This window comes from Cucumis melo, chromosome 9 (assembly GCF_025177605.1).
Source record: "Cucumis melo cultivar AY chromosome 9, USDA_Cmelo_AY_1.0, whole genome shotgun sequence".
Classification (NCBI taxonomy): domain Eukaryota; kingdom Viridiplantae; phylum Streptophyta; class Magnoliopsida; order Cucurbitales; family Cucurbitaceae; genus Cucumis; species Cucumis melo.
Window position 1 is genome coordinate 19252240 of NC_066865.1, and position 19351 is coordinate 19271590.

General features: G+C 29.2%; 2 protein-coding genes across 2 annotated transcripts; one reads left to right on the forward strand and one right to left on the reverse strand.

Moving 5' to 3' along the window:
* The first annotated feature begins 440 nt into the window (after positions 1-440).
* LOC103483030 (purple acid phosphatase 3-like) lies at positions 441-4212 on the forward strand. Its single transcript, XM_051090421.1, has 7 exons — positions 441-775; positions 2151-2307; positions 2416-2523; positions 2677-2804; positions 3413-3541; positions 3627-3694; positions 3774-4212. The coding sequence occupies exons 1-7, from the start codon at positions 581-583 to the stop codon at positions 3988-3990; spliced, it is 1002 nt and encodes a 333-aa protein (XP_050946378.1). The 5' UTR covers positions 441-580; the 3' UTR covers positions 3991-4212.
* Positions 4213-7874: 3662 nt separating this feature from the next.
* On the reverse strand, positions 7875-12220 carry LOC103504316 (uncharacterized). The gene is made up of 3 exons (XM_008468719.3): positions 11654-12220; positions 11423-11544; positions 7875-8533 (listed from the first exon to the last, which is right to left on the reverse strand). Exons 1-3 carry the CDS (start codon positions 11913-11915, stop codon positions 8369-8371), a joined length of 549 nt encoding a protein of 182 aa, XP_008466941.1. The 5' UTR covers positions 11916-12220; the 3' UTR covers positions 7875-8368.
* Positions 12221-19351: the final 7131 nt, after the last annotated feature.

The following is a 19351-nucleotide window of genomic DNA, read 5'->3' on the forward strand; positions in this document are numbered from 1 at the left end:
TAGGATATTAATTTTTTCCTAATCCTAAGAAACCACGTTATATGACTGATAGAAACATATCAGTGTCTATCAATATCAACAGAATTTGAAATTTTGCTACATTTTGTAAATATTTTTTCAAATTTGTCATTTTTGACATTTCTCCTAAAATTATTATTATTTTAAAATTTTCAATAAAAAATAGTTTTAAGTGCATAAATTTAAATTTTTATATTATCATAAATTTGTAAAAAAAAAATAGCAAAATTTACCAAATATTTAGAATGAAATGAATTTTTGTGTTTTAGTAATTTTTTTAAAGTTTTTTTTCCTATTATTATTTATAAAAAAGAAAAGAAAAAAGAAAAGAAAAGAAAAGAAACCTTAGTTATTCCTATTAGGATGCAATGTTTATTTAAATTACCTTATTTAATTAATTCCGTGGAGGAAACGGATTAATAGTTGCTTCGAAGTTAAAAGGCATTTTCTGTGACACATATATATAAATGCAGAAATCCTCTTCTTCTTTTCTTCGTCTTTCAAAACACTTTTGCCACCCCCGGCCCCCTGTTTCTTTTGGTCCCTCCCCGAGATTTTCCCCATGGCCGCCGCTTCCAACCACATCGTCCGACTTCTAATTCTCTGCCTTCTTATTGCCTTGAGTGGCGTCCTTCTCACCCGTGCCGACCTCCCCCGATTCGCCCATCCCTCCAAGGACGACGGTTCTCTCAGCCTTCTCGTCCTCGGAGACTGGGGACGAAACGGAGATTACAACCAATCAGAAGTTGCCCTTCAGGTCCTCCCTCTCTCCTATACTCCACCTCTATTCACTCTTTCTTTCCATTTTCATTCAAGTTTTATTGCATATACTTTATATTTAATATTCTATATTAAGGAATATTAAGTATTTACGTATCTAACACAATATGGTTACCAAATATTTTTTTCTTCTTCAATTATGTTCATGTGGTTTTTTTAATCGACAATTATTGAATTTTTCTAAATTCTTTTTTTTTTTTACCAATTTTATATCTTTTCTTTTTAATATTATATTGCAAATTTTATAAATTATCTTTCTTTATAAAAAAAAAAAACTTATGAAGTATAATAAAGAAAACATAGATGTCGAGTAGATTAATTTTGCGATGATAAGAATAATATGTAGGAGTTTTAAAATTGATACAACAATGAAATCTTAGATTACAAGTATTTTTTTTTATTTTTGCCATTCAACTAAAGATTTTTTGAAAGCAACCTTATTTTTCATGTGTACGTGTCCTTCGAAATATCGAAAGGTTGATTTCAATATTTTGGATAAATTTTAAAAATAGTCATTTTTCATGGAAAAACTTTTAATTCTCTCTCTTTTTTTTTTTTTTTGATTATTTTTTCTTCTTAGTCTAAAAATTATTGTTTTATTTAAAATTAACTTCTAACTCTAACTAGTTTTAGGATTTAATGAAAGGTTGGAGTAGAGATTAAAGAAGCATACTAAAATAAAATAATAAAGGCCATATATTTGAGAAAAAATAATAATTGAAATTTAAAATTGTCTAATAAAGGAGAATAAACTAAAGGTATAATAAAAGATTCGGAGCATTATTCCGAATGAGAAAAAGATATTCTTGGAATATAATTTAGTTAGGTGGGCCAATATGCAGTAATTTTCCATCAATCAAAAAAAACAAAAAGAAGAAACTAAAATAAAATAAAATTCTCTTTTTTCCTTTAGTTAAGTAATAATTATTATTATGTTTGGTCATATTAAGCTAATAATCAACATTGTGTATTTGGATTAAGTGTTTCAATTTCTCTACCTTCAAGCAAAGATAGTAAACTTATCTTTTGCTTTAATAACTTGTTTTGCTTTTTCCTTAAGTAATTATTTTCCAAATTTTCAAATTCTAAAATCTAAACTAAACTCAATTCAATTTCTAACATTATTTTAATTTTTTTTATTTTTTTTGAAATAAGGTGATAGAAAGAATATATATGTATATATATATATATATTATATTATATTCGTGTATATCGCTACTTACTTTTATAGAAAAAGTATTTCAAACACTCTTGACAAAAACAAACAAATTGTTTAAATAAACTCTCAAAGTATTTCAAAAGTTATTTTGGATAGCTATTAAAGACTTAACTTTTGTTTGTATGTTTTATAGATGGGGATCATTGGAGAAAAACTAGAGGTGGATTTTGTGATTTCAACGGGCGATAATTTTTACGATAGAGGACTAAAGGGTACCGAGGATCCAGCATTTGAAGAGTCATTTTCCAAAGTATACACCGCACCGAGCTTGCAAACGGAGTGGTACAGTGGTAAAAATAGAAGCCCTTCTATCCAAAAAAAAAATATTTAGAACAAAATTATTATTAATATTAATTAATTAAAAAAGTGATTATATTTTATATTTAATTTGATTGCAGTATTGGGGAATCATGATTACAGAGGAGATGTTGAGGCCCAACTTAGTCCAATTTTGAAAAAATTGGATAATAGATGGATTTGTTTGAGATCTTTTATAGTTGATACAGGTAAAAACTATAAGCTTTAATTTATTGATTTTCCTCTTTTTTTTCTTTTTTTTTTAAATTTAGTTGGGTTTGTTTTAATAATATCATAAATTCATTTTAATCCACAAATATTGCAATAATAAATGAGTAATGAATATATAATTTTATTGGTAGAAATTGTGGAGTTTTTCTTTGTGGACACAACCCCCTTTGTGGATAAGTATTTTAATGATCCTGAAGATGAGATTTATGATTGGAAGGCTATTCTACCAAGGCGAAATTACCTTTCTAACCTTCTCAAGGTAATTAGCACCCAATTATTGTTGTTCTTTTTAGTTTATAATTGTTTTGTTATCATTTTTATTTTATTTTATTTTTTTAGTTTACATATTCAATTTTTCAAACTAAAAAAATATTTGAAATTTTTTTAAAATATTTGTAAACTTAATTAAAATAATAAAAAACTATATCGAAAGAAATAAAGGAATTTGAAAACTTAAATTTATGAAGTTTTTATTTTTCTTATTTACTTTCTGCCAAGTCAAGTTTTATAAATTTAAATAAAAATAACTTTTAAAAAACATTTTATTTTTAGAATATATCTAGAAATTGAAGTAAACAAACATAAATATCAAATCCCAGCCACTAAAACCCGCATTAATAATCTTTGTCATAAATCAATTTTATGTATAAATCTTAACCTAAGCATTGTCATAAATGAACTGAATTGACATTCATGGAACAACAATTGAAGATGAGAATTAATTGGGTGCTTTGAAAAACATGAAAATTAGAATCCTATTGGTTGAACACATAACCAATACAATTAGAATAGCTTGAGTTGAAGAGTTCAATTGATTTTTTACAAATTTGTTCAAAAAAATTTAAGTTTATTGGGGGAATGTAATAGGAATTGGACTCAGCATTAAAGGATTCAAATGCAAAATGGAAAATAGTTGTGGGACATCACACTCTGAAAAGTGCTGGGAGTCATGGTGATACTCAAGAACTACTTCACCAACTACTTCCCATTCTTGAGGTTTTTATTTCTTTTTCCTTTTAAATTTCTAGGATTGATATATTATAATCCTCAATAACTAAAATAAAATTTGATAATATGATAGGAAAATAAAGTGGATTTCTATCTGAATGGACATGACCATTGCTTACAACATATAAGCAGCACAAACAGGTAAGTAATTATTTAATTGAGAAGAGAGGTAATTTAATAATTAAAAGGAATAATATGTGTGTGTAATTATTGGGTGCAGCCCAGTTCAATATTTTACAAGTGGAGGAGGGTCAAAGGCATGGAGGGGAGACATAAATTGGATGGATCCAAAAGAGTTGAAGTTTTATTACGACGGGCAAGGTTTCATGTCATTACAAATCACTCATTCTCAAGCAAACTTTACATTCTTCGACATATTTGGCAATATTTTGCACCAATGGACCTCCACCAAGCCTCTTCTTCATTCTGCCATTTAATTTCATCATCTTCCCACCACCTTCCTTTTTCTTTTTCTCAAACTCTTATCATTCTTATTATTTATTCCCCCAATCTTCTCTTTATCTTATTAATTTGCCTCTCTCATGTATCATCATCATCATCATCATCATCATCATCATCATCATCATCATCATCATCATCATCATCATCAATCCTCAATGTAATTTATTAGCATCCTATAATTCAACCTAAATTTATTACATTTTGGATAGTTGCAAATGACAGGTGAGAATGAATCTATCACTACAACTCTCAAAACAATCTAAACATGCTATATCATGCCTTTGACTCTCAAAACAAAATTAAAAAAAAAAAAAAAAAAACTTTTAGAAGACTCCCCTAACGACTTGAAAAGTTTCTAAGTCTCGCTTTTACTCTTAAACCCAAATTAAAAAGTTCCTAAAAAGTGTTAAACAAAAGACATTGCGACTCTCTAAGCTTTCTAAAATATGACTAAGTAATATTTTGACTCTCTTTTTCAATATATATATATATGTGCATAGACCCTCTAAATAGACACTTTGACCCTCTAAATAACTTTAAAATGTCTAAGTAATATTTTGACTCTTTTTTTCAATATAAATATATACATGCATGCATAAACACGTAATTGTATATGTATGTGAATATTGACTCTCAGTCAAAACAACCTAAAAATTAAATTTAAAGTCTCACAACAATCGAAAAGTTTCTATTCACACTCAAACACAGATTAAGTTTCTAAAAAGTGTATAAGTGACATTTTGACTTCTAAAACAACATAAAAAGTTTTTAAGTGTCTCTTTTACTCTAAACCCAAACTAAAAACCGAACACTTAACGCATATAATAGTTATTCATAGTCATCATAGATAAACTGTGATATTTTATTATATTTTGCTATATTTTGCTCTATTTGAAAATAGTCCTATAATATGATTTAACATAATGTGATGATTTGTAGATTATGAAAACCACATGGTCGTTTAAAATATTGGTGTATAGTTAGCAAAACCTTCCAACAAAATGTCGAAATAGTATAGTTCAACTAGAATAATAATATATTCAACTTCGATGTCAAATATTTGAGAGTTTCAATTCTTTCGGTTTTTCTTAAACGAACGAAAAATGATTATTTGTGGGAATGGCAAAATGAGGGGGCATTTGGCTTTTTTGTCAAAAAAAAATTGCATTAACAAAGGTTTGTTTGGTAGAGATTTTGGATTTTGTTTTATGTTTTAGATTCACCGAGTACAACAAGATATGCATTTGATAGACAGTGCAGAGATTATATTTTTGAAAACTGTTTTCGAATGTTGGGATCCAAACAATGAAAATACTGGAAACAGTTTTTTATGTTTCCATTATATTCATAATTTGAAAATTAAATTTTAAAAAGCATAATTGTATTAATTAATACATATAAAAATATTGAGAAATACAATTATGTCATGTTATAAATTCAATTTATTTTTTAATAAAGTATATTTTATGTAATGTATTATAAATTATATAATATTATAAAATAATAATTATATAAATTTTTAGGTTAAATTACAAATTTGGTTCCTATATATGGTTTTGAAAAGTTAAAATTTAATCTCTATGGTTTATAATTAGAATTTAGTTTCTTTGGTGTGATGAAATCATAGAAAATAGTCTCGTCTGTAGGGACTATTTATGAAGGCCTTCAAACCATAAAAACTATATATGAGATTTTAGACTGAACTATAGCTTTCTCCAAACACAGGAACTAAAATTGCAATTTAACCAATGTTTTAAACATAAACTACATTTATAAATAAATAAATAAATAATAGTTTATCGTTAACTAAAGTTTAGTGAATAAGTAAGACTAGTTTTATAATATTTATATATATATATAGTATGAAACTCATTTAAACATTTTTTTTTAATTAGAATCCAGTTTATGAATCTGCCACCAAACAAATATCTAAGAAATAAAATACAACTATATTTTCATTGAATTCCTTGTTTTCAAATTCACGATTCACTACCCAAAACAAGTTGTTTTTGGCAAAAGTGTATCACACACATGCCATATTTTTATAATAATCCCATTTTGCGCCTGATTATTTGTTTTTCCTTTTTTTTCTATCTTTTCTTTTTTTTTTTCTTTTTCAAAAATGGATTTTTTTTATAATTCTAAATTTAGATTAAAACTATTTTGATTTGTTTCTTGTTATTTTATATATATCTAGGAATTTTCAATGTTTTTTGTTTATCCCTTTTATGATTTTCATTTATAATATATCTTTATATTTTTTTATCTTATTTATTTTTATCAAAATTTTCAGATAATGATTAATTTTTTACTAGAAGAAATCAAAGCTTTAATGTCAGTTTTAAAACCGACATCAATGTCTTGTTTCTGGTCCGTTTTTCAGGAGACCAACATGAAGAGAGAGAAAACTTGAATTTTTTTACAAAATTAAAATAAATAAAAAGGAGTTTTAATGTCGCTTCTCAAAAAGCAAGATTTTTAATGTCGATTTTAAACCCACATTAAAGATATCTTTAATATCAGTTTAAAATCGACATTGGAAATACGCATTTTGAAAACCGACATGAAATTTCATTTTATTTTTTTTTCACCAAACATCAAAGGCCAGATTTCTACTAGTGTTTCGTTAGTTTAAGGGGTTTTTTTTCTTTTGAAACTTCATAGGTGTCCTTCAAACAAAACTTTACGGTTTCCATACAAAACTAACGCCAATGCTATTTTCTTTTTTAACTCATTTTGAAAGTTTAAGGACATTTTTTTAACTTTTGAAACTTTAAGAGCATTTTTTACCTAAAATGTAAATATGAAGTTGAAGGCCATTCTTTTTTACAATTTAGCCAAACTGTAAATGTAGATGAGATGTGGAGAGAGTGGAGGATCTATTTTTAATAATATTTATAATAGTAAGACATAAAAAAAAACATTTTCATTGAATAAATGTAGATGAAATTTGGCTCATTTGTTTAGTTTCCAAAAGAGGATAAAAGACATTTTTTTCCTATTGACCATTTTTTCAATCAATGTATAACAAACCTAAAGGTAAACATAAACAACTGAATCACACTCACAATCACAATTTAAGGGAAAAATTATATTGAATCAATAAATAAGCTCCAAAGCACAACTACTTCATCAAAGGTCAAAAATCTGTATCAGATACATCTGACATGTGATTTGACACTACTTTTACGGACATTTTTCAAACCTAAAACTAAGAAACCTATTTAAAAAGTTCACTGCCCCAATCTAAAACTAAAAGAAAAAGGGAAATAGTAAATAAAAAAGCTAAACAAAGAAAATAATAAATAAAATCCTAAACCCTAAAATCCTCAAATCTCATCTTCAAGTTTAAGTCTCCACAACGTAAGTTTTTAGTTATAATTAATTTAACAATGAATGATTTTTCATAAATCTAGTAAATTACAATTAGTATCCCTACGTATTTAACAATTTTTTTTGTAGATTTAATAAATTACAATTAGTACCTCTATATTAAATGTACCTATACCCTAGACTTTTCTCGAGGGAAAAAAACACATTCAACTTATCAATCTCCTCGTTTTTTTGAAATTGACATATAACCATATTTGTGTCAATGCTTCATAGTAAATAAGTTTGTATATCTGAATGGAGTTGTACTAATGTTGCTAAATAGAGTTGTACTAATGTTTCTAAATAGAGTTATACTAATATTAAAAGAAAACAAGAAACAAAGTAGAGAGTTCACTTAAACAATGTTGCTCGATGACATAGAAATAGAAACTGACAATATATATGAACGACTTTGTTCATGTTATAAATTTTAAAAGATTTCAATAATATAGGGAACAAATAATTTTTTTAAGCCTGAACCGCATGATACCAAAAGAACAATTTCAAATCATAGCCAGTTGAATCCATGCAATCCAAAGAAATGTTAAGTCTCCACATAGCAAAAGGTTACTAGTTTAGTTTGAGAAAAGAGCATCAAACTACTATATGCAAAAGAGTTGGACTTCCTTACTTCTTACACTGCAGTTCGCTTCCCGCTCAGATAGGCCAAGGAGAATACCAAAAAATTTAGCCACTGCGTCGGTTGCAGTTTCATTTATACATCTTAACCTGCAGTCAACGGATCGTTCTTTATAACCTTCAAGTACCATTTGCCTAGCAGCCATATGAACCCAGTTCCTTCCCCATTGGATGAATGCTGAAGCCCATATCTATTGCACTTGCAAAATGGCTCAACTCATAAAGATTAATAGAATTTTGATTTGCGTTTATTTTAAGACAGAAACGAAGCTACTGAGAGTGAGAAATATGAGTCTTCATAGTCTATATGTAAAAGTAAGACACGACCACACAAATCTATTCCTATTCCATGGATTTTTTCTTTTCTTCTTCAAGCTTTTGAAGTTCGGCTAATCTTACAGCCCATGCTCTTTCTCTTGCTACTGCAGCCATTTTTCGTTCCACCCTCATGACAAGTTTCTTCCTGTTTGCCTCTTGAACTTGAGCTTTCCTTTTCCTTCTTTCAGACTGCAAATGCGAAACAAAACACCAAGCCTCTTGGTAATGGTGAATAGATGTATTCTCTTAGATGACAAGTGGAAAAATTAAAAGCTATATATTAGTTTCCCTCCAGACTTGAAACTCTAGCCAAACCAGCATGAGTCCATTCAAATTTCAATATCAGATTGAAATATTATGAGATGCTAGAGTTACAGCATGGAACTCGTGGTATGGCATAAACATTAAGTGGAAATTTTGGGAATGAAGACAGAAAAGGTTTGAAATCTCAGTACACCACATATCTGTATTCGCTATATTAATAAAGAAATGTCAAACATAGAAATAAGGAACTGAATTTCATCTTGTAGGCAAAATAGAATGATTCAGATGAAATCATGTCAGATTCAAGTTTCAAGTTAGATTGAAGCAACCTTTTAATATGGATCAAGCCATATCCAAATTGAGGATAAAACAAATAGCCGTGAAGCAGAAAAAACCAAGTCGTGATATTACCTTTTTACTCACAAAATAACATCCGCAACTGACCAACTAGCATGGATAGTGCAAGTCTTAAATAGCATAAAGAAGGGAATAGACATCGTGATGCAAAAGCCTCAGATAAATCATATGAAGTTTACAGTAGAAATGTTTTGATATGGAAATCATAGTCCATAAATGTATGCACAGAGAATTAGTATTAGTTCAAATGTGAATTAGAATGCTTTAGAATTGCAAAATCATTGGTTTACTTTTATCCTTCTTCAAGAAGAGAAAAGGACTGGTATTTTCTTTTCTACATAGGTCATGCAAGAGGGCAGAGAATTGGAACAAAATGGAAACCTACATCAAAATGAAAGTACTAGTTGGGTCATTAAACGCACACTCAAACTTGTTACATATCAATTGAGCAATCAACGTTCGTGTCCAATCATCAAAGAATAATTTAATTACTAAAGGCCCGTGTTAGGTACTAGATAATTAGTATGATGTCAATTACAAGGTATAAGGGTAATTGGATAGATAGGAAGATACTAGTAGTTATTGTCTAAGGGTGGTTAGTAGTAGTCATTGTGTAAGTGTGGTTAATAGAGTGGTTACATCTTGTTATAAATAGAGCAAGGGTAAGTGAGAGGGAGGGCATTCTGTGGAGTGATCTAGGCATTGGGTGAGAGTACTCAAGAGGGATGTTCCAAGTGCCTTATACTTGGGTTTATCTTGTATTTTCTTATAGTTCATTATAAATTAAAAACTTGTTTATGTTAGGAAGTATCCTAACAGCCTGCTAGTTAGGTTTTTCTTTAAGTTTATTTGTTTTGTTATTGAATTTCTACACTTGTTTTCAAAAACCAGGTAGACTTTTTAAAACCAAGTATTTCTGTTTGGATTCAATGTAAATAAGAAACTACAAGATAATCCAAGTGTATGGTACTTAGAACCTCTCTTGAGAATACTACTCGTTACTCAAGACCTAACCACTCAATTACAGCCTTATCTTACTTCACTCACCAAGCCTCTACTTATACCCATATTCTGTAATTGATTATCAGTAACTACCTATTTAACTGATTACCCTTATACCCCTAACCCCATACTATTCTAGGTACCTAATAGTTTCTTAGAGAAATGTGAAGAAAATCATAGTATGGATATTTTGGGAGGAAGTGAGCATAAATTTCAAGAGTAGAAAACTAAAAACTAAAAACTAAATCTTTATCAAATGGGACCAAAAGTTTATCTACCAATAATTATTTAATGAACTTAACATGATCTAGTATTTGGAATGTTCGAAAAAAAGAGGGCAAGGAATGATCTTTTAATAGGACAGATACAACAAAACAAATGCCAGATTTGCAAAGAAAAGATTCTGGAATTTTCTACATCCAAAAATCACAAGGCAGCATACAGATTCTAGAACCAAAGAAGAGGGTGTACACATTGCCAACTAAATCATAAACAATAATCAAGTATCTGGAAACCAAAATTCAAAATAGGTTTTTAATCAAAAAAGTAGAAAATGTAAGACTCTTAAATCCAGTTACGAATTTTTTAGTTCAACTACATCGGGAATGGGTTTTCAAATCACTTAACCTCCCAGCCAAAACTATGTCTTAGCCAACAAGCTATACTCAAAGTTGCTCTACAATTTCTTGTGGGCCTAGGAATCCCAGGTAATTTCAGTCTTATAGTTCTTCATTATCTGCATATGGCTTGTTTTTCTTAGGTGCTCGTTTTGAATGGGCTTTTAGTTCAATGTTTCTATCCAAATGCATGGTTATTGGCAAGAACTTGTTGAATCCATGGTTTTGGCTTATAAAAAACTTAAATTTGCTCCAGCTTCACAATCATTAGCCTTGAGCATTGTCCAAGGGCAAAACTCATTACCCTTTGGGTTGAATTTCCACAATGTGGGCATTCTTCACAACCAAAATTATGGCAACCGGATAATAGCTAGGAGGTTCTGAAAGGCATTATGGCACTAAGATTTCCAGAGTTTAGACAAGGTTTAGCTTACAACCCTGCTACTCATCATATTTGGTTTGGTATTGCTACCACGCATGACTGTGTGTGGTGATATTGTAAAGAACGACTTTATAAGAATATCATATCCCACCATCACAAATACAGAAGCGTTCAAAATGTCAGCCTCACTACCCCTCCTTCTTCCCTAGTATATCGTGTAGTTCAAGATAGTTTTTCACAGATCAACATAAACCAGATGCCAGTAGGCTAAGACATCAAATTTACAAACTTTCAGCAGCTCTAACCGGTAATACTCATGACATCTATATCTCAAAACACGGAAATGGTAACTAGAGATAAGAGAAAAGAATTAAAAGTAGACCAACAAAACGAGTAAGAAGAGAAAAATCACCCAGAAATTACTTTCAAAGTTAAACTCTAATATGACATACGAACCATAATAAATGCACGGTGCAACCTAATGCGTTTCTTCTCATTTCTTCTCTTCACACTTCCTTCGTTGGGGTGATTAGGAAGAATTGGTTGGCCAGGGGTATATGGTACCCAAGCGTATGGCCCTGTCATTCAGTTAAAAAACATTTGAAAATAAAACCATAATTCATGGAATCAATTAAGAGCACATTGTAAACCCATGCCATGAATTTTCAGAAATGTAAGTTAACGAACCAGGGGGTTTCAAGCTCGCCCTTCTGCGACGAGGTTTATAACTGGGTCGTCTCTTGGGAAACCGAGTATCGGTCAAACTGTGAAAATGGTTGGTAATTGGGAACCAAGGATCTCCAGTTCTGACTGAGCCAGTAGAAGGGAGATGAAACCCAGGTTTAGAGAAAGTGAAAGCTGATGGAAATGCTGTTGGGGAAGAGAAAGGGTGTGATCGCGAGATCCTCGTTAGGGGTCGAACAATGGATCTGAGGATTCCAAGCCCCATTTATGCCACGCAGACTTGGATTTCAGAGCGAATTCGTAGGTTATCGGATCCCTGAATTTGAAGGCTTTAAAATCAGTTTTGGAAAAAGAGCGGCAGCGCGATCTAACCAACAATGCCGATACCAGAGATAAGTAACTATGACTGCTGGGAGAGAGTGAGTGTGAAATGGAGGTGGCGGATGAGACTTCTACGGGAGGCCGAGAGTCCAGCGGCCGGTGAGACGGCGTCGAGGAGTGGCGGAGTTGAAAATGAGAGGAAAGGGTTCGGAGTGGAATAGGGTTTAGCAAAAGACGGGAAATAGTAATAATATGAGATAATATTAATTTCCTTTCTATAATAATTATATAATTTAAATCTTCAATTTTAATTTAAATCTCAGACTAATTATCTATTAAATTTTTTTATTATATTTTATTTAGATACATTTGTAAAGTTAAAAGTCTTTAAATTTATATTATATAAGTTTAGTGTTTAATTTGGTATATATGTTTAAATTAATACAATTATTAATTTATAGTCTAAATTAATATGACTTCAAAATTTAGAATGTAAATTGATATTTGTCGTAATAATAATAATAAAATGAAAACATAAATTCAAAAACAAACAAAATAAGAACTTCTTTGGTAATCCATTTGTTTTCGACTTTTTGTTTTTTAAAACTAAATTTTAAAATGGGAACTAATTGGTTGTTTTTAAACAAGATTTTTTTTTTTTAAGATCCAAAAGAAAAAAAAGAACTACTGAAAAACATTGTGAAAGTTTTAAAAAGTACCTTAATGCCATTTTTAAGATTACGAAGAAAAATTACTAAAATTTTCCACCTTCAAATTCTTTTATAATATTTGCTTTTGCATCTACAACCATAAATAGGAAAAACAAATATTTGAAGATCAATAAAGAAAAATGTATAGAAAAAGCCTACCAATCATACATAGTAACAACTTCGAAAAGATATGATTATCAAACCAACCTAAAAATGTTAAAGTGTCACTTTTAACTCTCAAAGCCAAATTAAAAAGCTTTTAAGAAGTATCGAAGTGACATTTTGACTCTCATGTAACAACTTAAAACCAAATAAAAAAAATTCTCAAAATTGATTGAAAATACTCTAAAAAGTATCTCAGTTTCCAAAGGATCACTTCCACTATCAAACTCAAACTAAAAAGCTTTTAACAACTGTCGTTGAGACACTTTGACTCTCTAAACAAACCAAAAGATTGCTAAAATTGTCCAAGTAATATTTTGATTCTCAAAACAACTTGAGTGTTTTGAATTCTGCAACATCCTAAAAGTTTCTATGTGTCCGTTCTATTCTCAAACTCAAACTGAAGCGTTTCTAAAAAGTGTCTTAACACTTTGACTCATAAAAAACAATATAAAAAATTTTGAAGTGTCTCTTTCACTCCCAAACTCAAACTAAATGAACATCTAATACAGATAATAATTTATTGCAGTTTTACGATAGATCATGAAAAATTGTTATATTTATAAATATTTTGGTACATTTTGCTATATTGAAAAGTATCTCTATATAATATTTATATAAAATTTTACGATGAAATAGTATGTAGTAACTAAAAAAGACTATAAGACTCGAGGATTTGTAGATTTCACATGGTGTATAGTTAGCAAAATCTTCCAACAAATAGTCGAAATAGTATAGTTCAACTTAACATAATAATAGTATATTATCAACTTGAAATTTGAATGTCAAATATTCAACTGATTTTCAAAGTTTCATATTAAGTTCTTTCAATTTCTTTGAAAGGAAGAGAAAAGGTTGTTCTCAAAGAATTTCTAAAGGGCTTTAATTGGGTTTGTACCTAAATTAGCTTTGAGCCCAACTACTAAACTTAAAACTCAAATTTCAGTTTATCAGGTAGCAATTTTAGAAAAAATCAAATATAGTAAAGTAATGGGAGACTCTTATGGTTTATTAGTTATAGACTAATATTTACAACATGATTAATAGACTTTGACAAATTTTATTATATTTTTGCAATTTTGTAAAGTATTACGAAATAGTTAATTATTTTGAACTAATGGATGTGTATTTTAAACGATCCCTATTATTAAACTTTTGTTCGCCTGATCTTATTCCATTCCACGCGTTTCTATTTAAAAAGTAGTTGTCAAGATGGATAATATAAAATTCACAAAATTTACAATCCTCTCTTTTAGCTATCAATTAAAAGTCTATCTAATGTAATTAATTTGTATATATATGTATATATATTGTATGTGTAGATATATGTAAGTATATATATATTTAATATTTATATTATTTATTTAATAAAATTCTAAAAAATTAGGTCTCCTCCCTTATTCCTCTCTTTTCAGTCTTCGGTCGTCATCCCATCTCTTAAGACTTTCTCTTCTCACATCTCCTCCCTCTCCTCCATTCCTCTTTTCTCCATTCTCAACCGTCGTCTCTCACGTCGTGCACATCTCTTTAGATCTCGGTCTCTTCTCGCATCTCCTCCCTCTCCTTTATTTCTCTCTTCTCCATTCTTAGCCGTCATCCTTTCTCATCTCGTCAAATCTCAGTCTTCTCTTCATCGTCCGGCTGACAGGTTTGAAATCTCATCTTCAGATCTCGTATGTCTCTTCACTGTCTCCTCCCTCTTCCTCGTCGCCCGTCAGATCTCAACATCCTCCCTCTCCTTGCTGTTTGTCTCCCTTTTCAGTCTTCTCAGTCATCTGTCTCTTTAACTTTCATCCGTCTCTTCAACTTTAAAGTTTCGACAACCCGACAAACCAACTCAACCCAATCCAACCCATATTTTACGGGTTCAGTTGCCCAAATAATCCAAAAATATGGGTTGGGTTGAAAATGTCTCCCAACCCAACCTAATTACACCCCTAATGTATACTCAATGTTATAGTTTTAGAATAAGTTAATTTGAATTGGTTATATGTTACAGTTTGTGAATGTGAGTATTGTGGTATTGTATGAAATACCATACATATGTGGCACTCCCGAAATCATGTTAGTTGGTACGTTATTTCTTCAATCACATAAACACCCAATTATAGGTGTCAAATCAATATTGATAGAAATTATAATTTAATTAATGTTATTCAGTCAAGTGAACATGTTTTAGTTTAAAAGTTTTTCTAAACACAATTGATTATATATATGTATATATATATGCACAATGGTATATCAACATTGAGAAACAAATAAACAAGTTCTCACTTAAACAAAAAGACATAAAAAAATTTGATAAAAGAAATAATAATTAGTAAGATTGAATAAAGTTGTTAAAATGTTGAATCAATTAGTTGAGTCCCGAGATATTAGGAAGAAGTTATAATACGAGTTGCTATATCTTACCACGTCGAAAAATAATTAAAGGCTCTTAAATGCATAACATAGATTAATTACATTGTATAGATGAAATAATTACAGTTCACAAATATGGGTATTTTGGTATATTATGAAATACCATGCACATACAGAAATTGTCATTTGCTAGATATCAAAAGAAAAAAAATCATTTTCCAGAATGACTCCTACAAACTATGCTATATCCCTAGTCATAAATAACCGAGTGATTTGTAAAATCAGAATAATAAAGGAAAGATGTTGGGCCAAGCCTACTTCTTGTGGGTCATGACCCAAGCCCATTTAGTGGTGCATTCTTTAATTCTTCCTATAAATAAGGAAGGAAAGGATGTTCTTCTTCCCACCTTTCTCCTATGTCCATCACTAACTTAAGCTTAGAGCCTTCCTTTTGTTTTATAACTCATCTTTCTCTTTTTCAAAGAACAAATTCATCATTAAAGGACTCTGTTCAGTTTAAATTTTCAAGTCCAATCCAACCGCTAACCAAATTTATCAATATCCTCGTCTACCCTTAATCACCATTAATTATATTGTGTGTGGTTGGATGGTAAAAAACAAAACATACACTACTAACTGGTTTGTCAATTATATATCTTCAAACTTAAGGAACACAATAACTCTTAATTCAACCTAAATGAAATTTACTTTTTGTTATCCTAACGTGATGAAATTTAATTTGATTCGACATCCAACAAAAGAAAAATTAAATCAAACTATTGGATGAGTATTAATACATACTATTTCATGCACCAATTTTTATTGACGTTTAAAATATATTTTACTTTAACGATAATTTAAAATATATGTGAAATGTCAAAAAAATAACTTGAAGAAGAATATGAGTATTTTTTAAAAAAATACAAAAGATAAAAAAAAAAAAAGTGATTTTCTTTCTTTAATTTAACGTAAATATAATTTCTCACAATTGTTCCACAAAATCATATAAATACAAATGTGGAAAAATTGATGAAAAGGACCAGTGAGATGTAAAAGTAAATTAGAATTTGGGTTTAAAGAAAAAGATTATAATTATATATATATATATATGTATATATGTTTTTTTCCAAATATTGAGTACTAAAAATATGTATATAGAAGGATTGAAGTTAGGTGAAGATTCTTGAAAATGGGTTTTGGTAACATAGAAAAAAGGAGCAAAAGAAAGAGACAAAGTAAATAGAGAGTGTCAGATTGAGGATACCATTCCTAAACTTTTGTCAACCTAATCCCACACAAATTGGGATACCCTTTCCTACTCCCTTTTTCCAATTCTACCCCTCTCAATTCTTTCTTTTTCTTCTTTTTTTCTTTTTATACCTCTACAAATGGATGTCTACTTTTAACTCTGTAAAATCGTCCCAAAAAAACAAATAATAAAATACTTACAATATATAGCAAAATTTTAGATTCAATTAATAATAAATATTAATAGACACTAATATGCTTTTATTGATAGACATGATTAAAAGTTTATTAATTTCTATCGTTGATAGAACCCAAAATTTTGCTATAGCTCGTAAATATTTTAATTTTGTTTTGCCATTTTTAAAAATGCCTCTTTAACTTTTGTTCATTTTACTTCTTTTATTTTTAAAAATAACCATGCTTGTCCCTTCATTTTTATCCTATATTTTATTTTTTAAGGGATCTAATCATTTTTTAAGAGTTTAAGGATCAAAATGAACCAAAGTTAAAAATATAAGGATTAAAATTAGTATTTTTAAAATATTAAAAATGTAAAGAGTAAAATAAATAGTTTGAAAGCACAAAATATAAAATGAAACAAAATTAATCGTAGAAGAACCAAACAGCAACGTTTAAAGTTAAACTAGAAATCTAAATAAAAAGTTATTATAAATGACAAAGTATTAATATTACCGATAGATACTAATAAAAATGCACAGTATCAAAGATTAAAAGAATTTAAAATTTTGTTATATTTTTAATATATTTGAAAATTAAAAAAATTGAAATGAGTTTTATTATTATTATTATTATTATTATTATTATTATTTATATTTTGGATATTGTAATGTATTGAGTATGGAATGCACAAGTGAAGGCTTTCAATCAATTAGAAGTGTTTGTATTTAATAGTAATTAAATAAAAAAGTCAAAAGTGAATATGAAAGTATTAGTTACGTTTAAGTTTACACTTCTAATTTATAACACAACACTTAGAACTACATAATTGCTGCTTTTAATTTTATAAATGTTCATAAAATAAATATTTCTTAAAACTAAAATAAAGTGGTACTGTCACCTAATGGACAGTGTATATATATATATATATATATATATATATATGTTTGTTAGTTCGATGTGAGAGGTAGAAGTTTGGTTCATTAAATTTTTGGTTGATTACATAATTTGGTAACTAACTAAAATATTGTAAACTAAATTGTTTTAGAAATTTTTTAACACAACTACTCCCCCAACAATAACAAAATAATAATAAACAAATAAAATGGCAATATAAAAAAAATGTTTCATTACATGTAGATATATAATTTTATCGTAACGTACGTTTTAAGTTCTTTTCAATCGATTTCAAAAGTAATTTATAGACAGTGACATAATAAAAAATATGACCTTTTATCTAATACTTTGATGATAATATTCAAAAAGTGTTATTTAACTTAGTTCAACTCAAGATCGTTGGGTTATTTAATGTGCTTAATATATGGTATTTTATATTTATCGAACGTTTAAGTAGAGTTGAGCACTTGAAAATTAACGATGCTAAAACATACGGAATTGGAGTGCTAACAAGGAAACTAGGATCAAATGGAAGAAAAATGTGTAATGATTACAAAGTTACTATTGAAATATGCCCAAGTCTCATTTTCCGATTTTTAGGTCAACTTTTATCGAGCATTCATCCCTAAGTCTCATTTTCTCTCCACCTCTTCACTTTTCCTATGTATTTATTCATTCTTGGGTACATTTGGAAACATTCGACAACTTTTTTACGATAAGTTAGGGCATACCTACTTTACAATTGAGCTTGAAACTATTGTTATTGATTTAATGTTATACATTGAGCTTGCAGGAAGCTAAATGCTTACGTGGTTTGGACGAAGGAGCATGAATCTAGTAGTCTCGCATGGATTATCTGAGATCATGATAGAGGAGGAATTCTGAGTAGTTCTACTTTTACTAGGAAGTAGTGGAACATTTGCTTACTAGAAGTTGAAGCCATTATGAGAGGTTTGACTACGTTGTGGAGTCTTATGCATCAGAGGTGATTAACTTCTTGTGTAGGAAGGATACATTTTTTGCTTAATTGAGCTTCTTCATTCACGATATTTTGTACGTTGGGAATTCTGTTAATACCTTTTATCACTTTCCCGGAGAGGAGAACAAAGTAATTCGTGTCTTAGCAACTTTTGTTCCCTCTCGTGGTGATCGTTTAATCTTCTCTCTATCATTCATGATGTAGTAGTTAGTGAATAGTTGATAAGTGGTGGTGGTGTTTGTTGCTTAAAAAAACAATAATCAACCAACAAGATCTTAGCTTAACTGACATTTATATGTTATGAGTTACAATGCATGTAACAATTATCATTTTTAGCAATATGGGAGGAAAGAATTCTAATAATAAACCTTTTTGTCGTTTATACGAACTTTATGCTAAAGTGTTCGGTCTAGTAACACTTTAAACATAATTCAGTTTTTTTTTTTTCCTTTTTTTCAATTTTAATATATCTCATTTTAAAACTTTACATTAACAATGAGAGCTTATGCAATTTGAAAACATTTTCACTCTATGTGGTTGCTAAAAAACAAAAGACAAAAAAACATAATCACACACAGAGCATTAGCACAAAAGTAATATTGCTTCTAATTTGAACATTCATTCTGAAACTTCAGCTTTCAAACAGACTGTCACTGCTTCCCACTTTGGATTCCAATGGAAACTTTGAATTTTAAAACAAAAACCAAAAGAAGACCTCTGCCATTTGCCATTTGCCATTTGCCATTTGACACCTTCTTCCCTACAAACAAATTTCTATCATGTTTTCTTTTACACAGAAAAGGGAAATAAATAAACTTACTTAACACAATGGCAACCAACAACAGC

What these genes read in the sequence shown, in the direction of transcription:
- LOC103483030 (XM_051090421.1), top strand. Translation starts at nt 581, where the DNA reads ATGGCCGCCGCTTCCAACCACATCGTCCGACTTCTAATTCTCTGCCTT. An exon ending in AATCAGAAGTTGCCCTTCAG is followed by an intron (nt 776 to 2,150) that starts GTCCTCCCTCTC and finishes TATGTTTTATAG; the next exon opens with ATGGGGATCATTGGAGAAAA. An exon ending in GCAAACGGAGTGGTACAGTG is followed by an intron (nt 2,308 to 2,415) that starts GTAAAAATAGAA and finishes ATTTGATTGCAG; the next exon opens with TATTGGGGAATCATGATTAC.
- LOC103504316 (XM_008468719.3), bottom strand. Translation starts at nt 11,915, where the DNA reads ATGGGGCTTGGAATCCTCAGATCCATTGTTCGACCCCTAACGAGGATC. An exon ending in GGCGAGCTTGAAACCCCCTG is followed by an intron (nt 11,545 to 11,653) that starts GTTCGTTAACTT and finishes ACTGAATGACAG; the next exon opens with GGCCATACGCTTGGGTACCA. An exon ending in TGCACCGTGCATTTATTATG is followed by an intron (nt 8,534 to 11,422) that starts GTTCGTATGTCA and finishes TCGCATTTGCAG; the next exon opens with TCTGAAAGAAGGAAAAGGAA.